This window comes from Anolis carolinensis, chromosome 3 (genome assembly GCF_035594765.1).
Source record: "Anolis carolinensis isolate JA03-04 chromosome 3, rAnoCar3.1.pri, whole genome shotgun sequence".
NCBI lineage: Eukaryota > Metazoa > Chordata > Lepidosauria > Squamata > Dactyloidae > Anolis > Anolis carolinensis.
Window position 1 is genome coordinate 113,665,985 of NC_085843.1, and position 11,481 is coordinate 113,677,465.

At 40.0% G+C, this 11,481-nt stretch overlaps 1 protein-coding gene across 3 annotated transcripts in view; it reads right to left on the reverse strand.

The window, feature by feature from the left end:
* Nucleotides 1–9,719, reverse strand: part of tbc1d8 (TBC1 domain family member 8) — a 48,000-nt gene extending 38,281 nt beyond the window's left edge. Inside the window, exon 1 of one of the 3 annotated variants that reach the window (XM_062975382.1) lies at nucleotides 9,388–9,719. In XM_062975382.1, the coding sequence (XP_062831452.1) occupies nucleotides 9,388–9,514 (127 nt within the window). In that variant the 5' untranslated portion in view covers nucleotides 9,515–9,719. The remainder of the gene's footprint in view (nucleotides 1–9,387) is intronic. The other 2 variants (XM_062975381.1, XM_008121265.3) reach the window with 2 other exon arrangements.
* Nucleotides 9,720–11,481: the final 1,762 nt, after the last annotated feature.

Here is an 11,481-nt window from a genome sequence, read left to right on the forward strand (position 1 = left end):
ACTTCTGAAGATATAGTCTAATGAAATCTGGTTCTTGAGATGGATTAGTCTTAACACATTAATGCGGACTCCTTATACTATTTTCAAGGCCAAAACTGTAACTCAGTTGAATTTCACTGAGTTTGGGGATGGTAGAGGGGTTGATTGATACTATTTAGCGTATTTCATCTTGGCAAATCATACAGTATTGCTACTTCTTATGCTTCTGGTTTTGGTGATAAACTTTTGGATCATAGGGTTGCTGTGAGTGTTCCGAGCTGTATGGCCATGTTCCAGAAGCATTCTTTCCTGACGTTTTGCCGGATGTTATACCTGCCATAAATGCAGGTGAAATGTCAGGAAAGACTGCTTCTGTAACATGGCCATATAGCCCAGAAAACTCACAGCAACCCAGTGTTTCCGGCCATGAAAACCTTCGACAACATATTGAATCATAATCAAACTGGCCTTTAACCTTAATGGAAATTACTGTCAAAATGTCTGGAAGATTACGGGTACTTACATAGATGGAACAAAAGAAGACTAAGCAATATGCAAACATTTGGACGAAAACAGAATACGAAAAGAAAACTCACTCTAAAACAATTGTTTTCCAATAAGTAGCTCTTTCCAGTCTATAGTATCAGGATGCCTGCCTTTCTGACCTTATGAGTTGTGGCTGATAAACATCAAAAGTGAAACAGCAGAGAAAGCCACATATAAACAAACATTTTCAATTCCTATTATGTTTAATTCCTCTTTCCACTTCCAAATGACCGGTCTCATCAGTCAGTCCTTCATTTTATTTTAATTCATTCATTTTAAACTTTCTGTGGTCTTTGTTCTATTCATTTAAAAACAGAATTTATTTCCCATAGGAACTTTTATGTTCTTAACACTAATTTTTTTAACAAAATTAAAATTTGCAGTGGAAAAGAAATTCACTCTAGCAATCAGAACCTGCATTTCAGCCCATTTGTTTTGTTTTTCTCTATGGCCAGTGTGTAAATTTCACTAATAAGTGATAAAATTGGCATAGTGGCATTCTCTAAAAAATCTACCCCATAGGGAAAGAAGTGCTAGCTAGGAAACAGTAGTTTATTAGGAAATTAGCGCACTCTCACTTTATATATATACTTGGATGTAAATTCTATTAAGTTCAGTGATGCTCAATCCAAAGTAGATGTGGAAAGAATTTCAACTGAGGGATTGATTCCAATGTTGTGCTTCTGTAAGGATGTTCCTGGAAAGAATCCCCATCACTACCTAGAGCCATCTAAAATCTGGAGAGGAAGGACCAGGGAATTCACACTGAATGAACCTCTGTGTGAGCCCCCATATACACTGCCATATAAGATCCAGATTATCTGCTTTGAAATGGATTCTATGGCAGTGTAGATCCAGCCTGAGAGTATTGCAACAGATAACATAATTCATATACTTTTACATCTCAAGCCTATGCATGTTTATTCACTTGGTGCAAAAATACTTTATCCTGGATAACTGTCCATAAAAATTTAGTTTCGTAACTAAAGCCTCTCTACGCTGCCATATAATCCAGTTCAAAACAGATAATCTGGAATTTATATGGCAGTGTAAAACTGTCTTAAATTTATGTCAGTAAAACAAAAATAATAGAATCTAGTGTTTTGGTCTTGTAGTATTTTACTTTGTCTTGATCCCTGGTTATTTGCATTTTAATTATTTAATGACTATAAAAACTAACACTACAGTCCATAAATATGTATTTGACTATTCCATATGCACATCTACTGTAGTATCAACAACAGCAGCTCTGTTAAGTAATGTGTACCTGCTAACAAAACTTGTTTGCCTTTATTATTTACATTTTTTTTCAATACTGTTTATGTACATGTGTCTTAAATAAGTGCCTTTACATGATGCAACAGAGAAAAAACTATTTTCAATTTTGCAACTGCATGGACAGCTTCTATTTCACAGGGACATGCATGGAACCTGATATACCACATAACTGCTTTATTATGTCTGGTTGCCTTTTCTTTTTAGATGCTGGATTGGAAACCTATCTTTGTATGTGATGTGTATGAGAAGAAGAGGGGATGGATGCATTCAGGAGAGGCCAGAGAAGAAATGCATGGCTGAAGATGCCTTTGAAGTCTGGGCTAGTGGCAAGTAGAAAGTAACTGAACTATAAGTCAAAAATACAGTAGAGTCTCACTTATCCAAGCTAAATGGGCTGACAGAAGCTTGGATAAGCAAATATCTTGGATAATAAGGAGGGATTAAGGAAAAGCCTATTAAACATCAAATTAGGTTATGATTTTACAAATTAAGCACCAAAACATCATGTTATACAACAAATTTGACTGAAAAAGTAGTTCAATACGCAGTAATGTTGTGTTGTAATTACTGTATTTATGAATTTAGCACCAAAATATCACGATATATTGAAAACATTGACTACAAAAATGACTTGGATAATCCAGAAGCTTGGATAAGCGAGGGTTGGATAAGTGAGACTCTACTGTACTAAGAAAGGAAGTTGTTTGCACATTTAGTTCTCTTTCTTTCAACAATAGACATGATCTTTAAGGTGCATGAACTTAAAATGAACATGAGTTTAAGACAACAGCAATTTACTCCAACTGTCCTAAGTATGCCATTATGTAGTATACCATATGTATCTCTTATCAAATGAACAGTCACACGGTATTTTAACTATGAAGACAATCTCTTCAGACTATTACAGGCGGCTTTTTTACTTCATATTTATATTTTTTACTTTTTTACTTCATATTTATATTTTTATGAATGTCACATATCAATAATTCCTATTCAGCAGCTAGGATGTAAGTATACCAGTTGCAGAAGTTATTTTTAGATATGAAAATGAATCTCTCCCAACACAGCAATTAACCATGGCAAATCGTATTTATCTCCACAGAAACCTATAGAGATGAGAAAACAAATACGTACTTACAATCCCAAGTATTTTCATGGAAGAATATGAAATATAACACTGTCAAACCAATAATTTTCAGACAGGATATGCTTAAGATGGAGTCTAATATGAAATATCCCATAGTAATTACACACAGAAGTCTTAATTCAGCCTTTTTTATGTGAATCTTATTAAATTACTAATTTCATGTTCAACTTCAATTTAAGAAAATTATTAGAACAGTATCTGATTCTGCAACCATTTCATCTTGATACAATTTGGTGCTATTAACCATTGTTAATAGACAAGATGTTGTCTATGGGTTCTACACACGACTCATTAGAACTGACAATAGTGCTTGAGAAGTTAGAAGAAGCAGGAAAAGAGGAAAATTGCAGAAAAGATAGACAGACTCCATCAGGGAATCCACTGCCCTGATTCTACATACCTGAGTACTCTACAGGATAGAAAAGCCATAACAACTACTGCCACATCTACCTCCAGAACAATTGCTGATATTCACTGATGCAATTAGATTTTTTAGCCCAGAGTTACAAATCTGTAATTAGTCTGTATTAACTACTCCAGCATCCCATCTTGGCAGACAACAGTTTTTAGTTCACCTAAGGAACTAGTTGCCTAATGGGGCAAAACAAGGACATTTCACCAAACGTGCCAGTTAAGTCAGCCTGTGATCATCAAAACTGGACTTTGTTCCAGACTCACTTGATGGGAAGAAGGGAGTGGAAAAATCATCTACCTTGTAGCTTCTATCAACAGGTGAATTGGTCTCTGTTGCTCCATTAGGCTCACTGTAAAGGGGAATAGGGTGAGAGTTGTATTTTTACAAGATCTTCAGCCTTCTCCTCCAAAGAATGCCAGTACCTCATCAAACTGCAATTCCTGTGATTCCATAATGTTGAACCATGCAAGTTAAGTGATGTCACCTTGCACTGATTAATTCTACAGTAGATGCAGCATTAGTAATTAGGTACCGTAGAGCCCCGGTTAACCGAGGCTCTGTATTATCCGAGGGGCCGCAGGGGGCGCCCCTCCCCCTCCCTCTCGCGAGCGAAAGGAGCCCTCGCCCCTTGGAAGGAGCCCAGGAGCACCGCTTTATAAGAAATTATAACTTTATACACCCAATGGGGGAATGATTTGTTCAAGATCAACCCATGGGCATCCATGGCTGAGCGGAAATATCATCTCTGGTCTCCCAGACCACATCGATACTGCCATATAATCCAGTTTTTGAATCCAGATTATCTGCTTTGAAATAGATGTCAGTGTAGACTCATATAATTCAGTTCAAATCAGATAATCTGGATTCAAAAACTGGATTATATGGCAGTGTAGATGGGACCCCAGAATTATAGCCTAATACTCAAACTAATATACCATACCTGTTCTCATTATAAGGTATGTAACTTCAAAAATAAAGCTTCCAAAAAAAGAGTTTCATAACAACTTGGAGTCCTGTGATAAAGTCTGTTGTGATACATTTCACATAAAAAGTTATAGGATTTAAAGAACTATGTCCCACATATAATATACTGCCATTTTCCCTTAGCAACTTTAGAGAACTACAACATTTCCCTTGCTCAACCTGATTTAGACTGAAGGAAGGTACTTTGGACAATATTATTCATTTATTTTTCTGATCTCTATTTATTAATCTCAGTGGTGAATACAGTCATTCAGATTATGACACTTTGAACAAACAGTGCTATCCTGAGCATGGTGTACTGTACTAATATCATAGAAATAATTTCATCTAGTGCAATTTGTGAATTTACAAAGGTGCATTGTTGAAACAATGAATATTAGGGAGAGACCTCACATATGATTTCCTAAGTATGAATTACATTTATCTTCTCTCATGAATTATTCAAGGGAACAATAAATGCAAAGATTTGCTGGGGAAAATAAATCTGAATCTGGGAGAAAAAATTAATTTAGGAGTGCCTGGAAGCTCAGAAGCAATGTCAAACATAGCCTGAATGTTTTCTATAACATATTGAGAGGTAAATTGCCTCTGAAGGTGAAACTACCACAAATATCTGACACAATAAATTCTGTAAGTTAATTTGCACACCGTAAGGTAATATGGGTAATATTAGTTTTGTGAAGTCATCTCTGTAATCATCTGGGCAGATGGGGAAGAGAAGCTATGCAGTCTAGTTCTGTTGTAAATGTTGGGTCAAGAGTGAGAAAAAGAAATAATTTCTAGGTCTGGTGCTCAACCAATCTCTGCCTTGTAGTCAGTCAATAACTCTGAGACACCAGTTTGCATTCTGTGAAACTGTTCTTGTATTGCAACAATAATGTGCAGTCTAGGGACAAAGAAATAGTGTTTAGGGATCCAATTAAACTTTGTATTCTGTAGCTCTGTCATGACCTTTGTCTTCAATCGAGTTTAGCTGTCAGATTCCTACAATCACCAGCCAAAATACCGCTACGAAAATTGCAAGTAGCAAGCTGGGACAACAACATTCCTTTTTTGTTTTGTTCTCAGTATATGGTGTGTTCACTGCCATTCTGTTAATAGTTGGAGTTGCCATGAGCAAATAACTTTAGACACCACATATTTTAGTTATTGCAAAGTATATTACCTAGGGCAAGACTTGTTGAGAGAGCTCTGGAAGTAGCTTCAACATGCTGCAGCAAAACTGTAAACTGGTGCATGGCACAATCATCATATTACTGAGCAATGGCCAGTTTCTTTCTGAGCTCAACTGGTTTTAATATTTAACCTTAAGTAGAAGTAGATGTGGCCTTTGCTACCTAAGGGACAACTCTGTCTTATATGACCATCTGCTAAGATCTTCAGGAGAGGCCCTCTTGAGAATGCCAGTATTTGTGAAGGTACATGCACCTTCTCTCGGTGGCTGCCACCCTTTGACCCATGCCTCCATGAAAGATGCAATCAGTTTAACTCTTAAAAATGTTTATCCACTATTTGTTTTAATAGTTTCATGTGTACATTTGCAGAGATGCTTACAATGGTTATATGTTTTACTTTACTTTTTAATAATGTTGTTAGCTTCCTTAAGTAGAAATGCAATTTAGTTAAATAAATAAAAATATGGAGTGGAACAGACAGGAGAAACGTTAAGGTAGGTAGTGCTGTTTAAGAATGTGGTAGGTGTGGGCTGGCAGAATTAATCAGTTTGCAGTATTCCCACTTGTTTCAAGACATGAGATGCCTCAGCTGAATACAACCAGGTCATTTAATCACAATGTAAATTGTGATCTTTTTTTGGACTATAAAGGTATATGGCTGTTAGATATCTAGCCCAAGAGCAGAATTGACTGGAGTCCAATTTTTTTTTTAATGTGGCAATGGCACTTTAGAATTAAAAAAAAATCTGGCATAGGGTCAGGTCAATAATATGACCCCAATAGTACAATTTAGAGCTAATGTGGTGTAATAATAATAATAATAATAATAATAATTATTATTATTATTATTATTATTTTATTATGACACAGCAAACAAGATAGATATGCTGGATTTCATATCACAAAATCACAAGTCAAACACTTCCCAAGTGTCTAGGACTGTGTGATATATTTTCGGATGATGCGCGCAGATCCCAGCAGGGTGGCCTTTTGCAGTTGGCAGATCGTAATTTTGTCAATGTCTATTGTTTCCAAATGCCGGCTGAGATCTTTTGGCACGGCACCCAATGTGCCCATCACCACCGGGACCACCTGTACTGGTTTCTGCCAGAGTCTTTGAAGTTCAATCTTGAGGTCCTGATAGCAGCTGAGTTTTTCCTGTTGTTTTTTGTTCCTGTCACCTGGGATGGCAACATCAATGATCCAAATCTTTTTCTTCTCCACAACTGTGATGTCTGGTGTGTTATGTTCCAGAACTTTGTCAGTCTGGATTCGGAAGTCCCACAGTATTTTTGCGTGCTCATTTACCAATACTTTTGCAGGTTTGTGATCCCACCAGTTCTTTACTGCTGGGAGGTGGTACTTGAGGCATAAATTCCAATGAATCATTTGGGCCACATAGTTGTGCCTCTGTTTGTAGTCAGTCGGTGCAATTTTCTTACAGCAGCTGAGGATATGATCAATGGTTTCGTCAGCTTCCTTGCACAGTCTGCATTTTGGGTCATCAGCTGATTTTTCGATCTTGGCCTTAATTGCATTTGTTCTGATGGCTTGTTCTCATACCCCTCCACCATCTCCCACAAGGGACTTGGGGGCAGCTTATGGGACAAAATGCCCAAAAACAAATACAAAACAATCCATCAAACATAGTTAAATATAGCAATCCTGATAAACACACAATTCAATAAAACATACGAATATAAAACAGCAGCATAAAACTCAATCAATACTAAACAAAACCAATTGTCATAGTAAAATGGCGTGATGAGGCTATAAAAAAGTTTGTGGTTTGAGTTTTGAATACTCTCTTGGGCCTGAAATCCCCCTTGGACAATGCAGACAAGCCATACAGTCTCAGGCTGGATCTACACTGCCATATAATCCAGTTCAAAGCAGATAATCCGGATTTTATATGGCAATGTAGATTGCCCAGAAACGCCATAACTTATTGTCACCATAAATTGGAAATAACTTAAAGCCATACAGTAACAACAAAATACAACACAGTGAGATTCTACACTGGTGTCACACATATGGCTGTCCGATACTGGAAAACACAAATATTGTGGGGAGCTACTGCCAATAACTTTCAAAACAACACTATATGACAGGCCATGCTAAGACAATTAAATATGCAGAAAATTTGTTTCTTTTGCTTTGTGTACGAAGTCAAAATATTCAATGTGTTGTCGAAGGCTTTCATGGCCAAAATCACTGGGTTGCTGTAAGTTTTTCGAGCTGTGTGGCCATATTCCAGAATCATTCAACTATGTCACACTACACAGAGAAGCCATTGAAATCCACAAGCATGTGGACAATTTCAACAGAAAGGAAGAAACCTAAAAACTCTAAAATCAGAACAGTAAATAAATAACAACACTCTGAAAATGGGAATTCCAGACATGAAACAATCAAGGCCAGCTCACACCTCCCAACAAAGGATTCTTTCAGGCAGAAATCAGCCAGGCTTTGAAGCTGCAAGGCTTTCCCATGCTAATCACATTAACACTTGGCTAATCACATTTACATTTGCCTCAGGAAGACAAGAGTTCTTTCTCCCACCCTGGACCTTCCACAGATATATAAACCTCACTTGCCAAGTTTCCAACAGACCCCACAACCTCTGAGGATGCCTGCCACAGATGTCAGGAGATAATGCTTCTGGAGCATGGTCATACAGCCCGGAAAACTTACAGCAACTCAAAATATTCTTCCAAATAATCAAGGCTTTTTTTTTTTTTGCATTTCCATATCTCTGCTGTTCAAAACAATCCACTCCAGAAAGAAATAAAACACACTCTTCAAAGCTGTTTAGATTTCTGATTACTCATCAACTATATTTAGACACCATTAAATGAGCTAGCTCCTTGAAAGCAGCACTGCTTTGAACCGCTACTTTTTCAAAAGTTTATTTCTATCTATGACAGACATCACAAACCAGAAATCCAGGATGCATTAAAGGCTCAAATTGGGCAGTGCCTGTACCTTACAATGTACCATATGGAGACGCCACCGTTAGGTCTTAAGGAAAGCTTGGGCCAACTTAGGTGCTGCAGGTGTTTTGGGCTTCAACTCCCACCATTCCTCACAGCCTCAGGTCCTTTCCTTTTCTCTCAGCTGCTTAATCGTGAGGAATGGTGGGAAGTCCAAAACACCTGCAGCGCCTAAGTTGGCCCATGCCTGCCCTAAAGTCTTGGGAACTATGCTCTACCTTTTCCTGATCTCAGTGGTTCTCAGGTGTTTTGGTCTATAACTCACAGAAACCCCAGTTTACCAGCTGTGAGAATTTCTGGGAGTTGAAGGCCAAAACATCTGGGGACCCACAGGTTGGGAACCACTCATTTATCTGATTCCCCTTCTAAACAGCTGTCCCAACCACCTGAAACCATACTTGTAGGCCTTTTGTAGGCAATGGCCTTGGCAAGTTGCAATAATGGGAACTGGATCCTCTTCCCATCTATCTGCCAAGGGGAAAGAAAGCCTTGAAACCAGGGAAGGAGAGGAAGGCAAGGGACTTCTGTTTGGGGAAGGCAGGGATTGAGGGGGAAAATATTATTTACAGATCCCTCAATTTGGCCACGATGGAAACGAACAAAAGGCCCTTCCACACGGTCCTATATCCCAGAATATCAAGGCTGAAAATCCCACGTTATCTGAGTGGGATAACCCAGTTCAAAGCAGATATTGTGGGGTTTCCTGCCTTGATATTCTGGGATATAGGGCCGTGTGGAAGGGCCCAAAGAAAGCGCCTTGTTGATTCCCGGGGAAAGTCCCGTGGCGTCGAGGAAAGAGAGAAGTTGTTTCCTGCTCCTCCTGGGCTTTCTTTTCCAGTCAGGAGAGGCCCACTCCCACGGCCCTCGTACCCGTGAAGCGCCCCCCGGCGTCTCCGTGGCCCCGGCGGCGCTGGAGGATGAAGTAGCCGCTGCTCCGCTGGGTCACCCACAGCTTCAGGGCGTTTTTCAGCAGCACTTCCTCGGGCTTCAGCCACATCTTGGCCCGGCCGTGTGCCTCACATTGTCGCCGCCGCTGTTGCCGGACCTCGGAAGCCAACTGCGAGGGAGCCAGTCACCCTCCAGCAGGAGGAGGAGGAGGAGGAGGAGGAGGCGGAGCTGCGCCTGCTGCTGCTGCTCCCGGTCTCCGCCTTCTCTCCGCCAAAAGGGGCTCCGAGGAGGGACCCGCCGCGCCCCTCCAGCCGCCTCCGAAGAAGGAAAGAGAGGGAGGAACCTGGCGCTCCAGGAGGAGGAGAGGGAGGGGGGCACACACACACGGAGACAGGAGGAAAGCCCCTGCCCCCTTCCCATGCAGCAGCAGCAGCCGCCTCAGGGGCTTCTTCGTCCCAGCATGCCACCCAGAACAGGCCCCAGCCCGGGGCCGCCTTTCATGCTCAGAAATAAATGTAAAAGGGTGGGTTTCCCCGCAGCCTAGGCTTTTTCCTGTAATAGGAGATAACTGTTATTAGTTTTAGTCTCAATGTATTGTATATTGAACTTATTATTAGAATCATCGAGTTGGAAGAGACCTCAGGGGCCATCCAGTCCAACCCCCTGCCAAGAAGCAGGAAAATCACATTCAAAGCACCGCCGACAGATGGCCTTCAAGCCTCTGCTTAAAAGCCTCCAAAGAAGGAGCCTCCACCATACTCCGGGGCAGAGAGTTCCACTGCCGAACAGCTATTCAGTTGGTGGAGACGAGAGACCGGGGGAGGGGGCTTCTCGGTGGTGCCCCCCCCCCCCCGCTCTAGAACTCCCTCCCCGGGGAGATTAGGCCACTCACTCTGCCCACCTTCCGCAGGGACCTCAAAACCTGCATGTTCCAGTGTGCGTTTGATAATGGCTAGACTCTTGCCCATGAATGCCCAGCCCAAACTGGCCATGACAGTGAATTCATCACTTTACTCCATCCCTTTTGGCACAAGCCCATGCCCAGCCCTCTCCAGTTTCTGATTTTGCCCACCTTATCCCTGGTTCTGGTTATTGATGTTTGTTTTGATTCATTTTAATAGTTGTTTTTGCATACTTAGGTAAAGATTTCCCCCTGACATTAAGTCTAGTTGTGTCTGACTTTGGGGGTTGATGCTCATCTCAATTTCTAGGCCGAACAGCCATTGTTGTCCGTAGACACCTCCAAGGTCATGTGGCCAGCATGACTGCATGGAGCGCTGTTACCTTCCCGCCAGAGCGGTACCTATTGATCTATTCATATTTGCATGTTTTTGAACTGCTTGATTAGCAGAAGCTGGGGCTAACAACGGGAGCTCACCCCTGTCCGTGGATTTGAACCACTGACCTATCAGTCAGCAAGCTCAGTGGTTTAACCGGCTGCACCACCAGATTGTTATACAATATGTATATTTGCAAGTTGCTTCTGAGACAATAAAAAACTGGCATTATTGGATTCTATTATTATTATTATATTTTATTATTGTATTATATTTTTATCAAATATTATTACTATTCTCATATTTACTGGAGTCTAATGCTCTATCCCCCCCCCCCCTCCCAATATAAACATCTTTAAAAACGAGGTGCATCGCGGGTACTAATCACGGGTACTGTATATACACACACCATATTTCTTCTATTATAAGACACCATTGATTGTAAGACACATCCTAATTTTCGTAACAATGAAAACAAAAATACATAAGATACACTTGCAATTGTAAGATGCACCCCAATTTTAGAGATGTTATATAGGGACAAAAGGGAAAATTGAAGAAATATACATACACATACACACATATGTATATCTTTTTTCTGTTTTACAATTGATGGTGTCTTAGAACTGAAGAAATATGATATTATTAGATAGTATTCTTATTGGACTGAGTTGTTATTGTATTGCTATAAGGATTTGATTTAATTCTTATTATAGGATTATTATTGTATTGTGTTATTATTGAATTGGATTCTTATCAAACTGAGTTTTTGGATTGTATTATTACATTATTAAGTTGT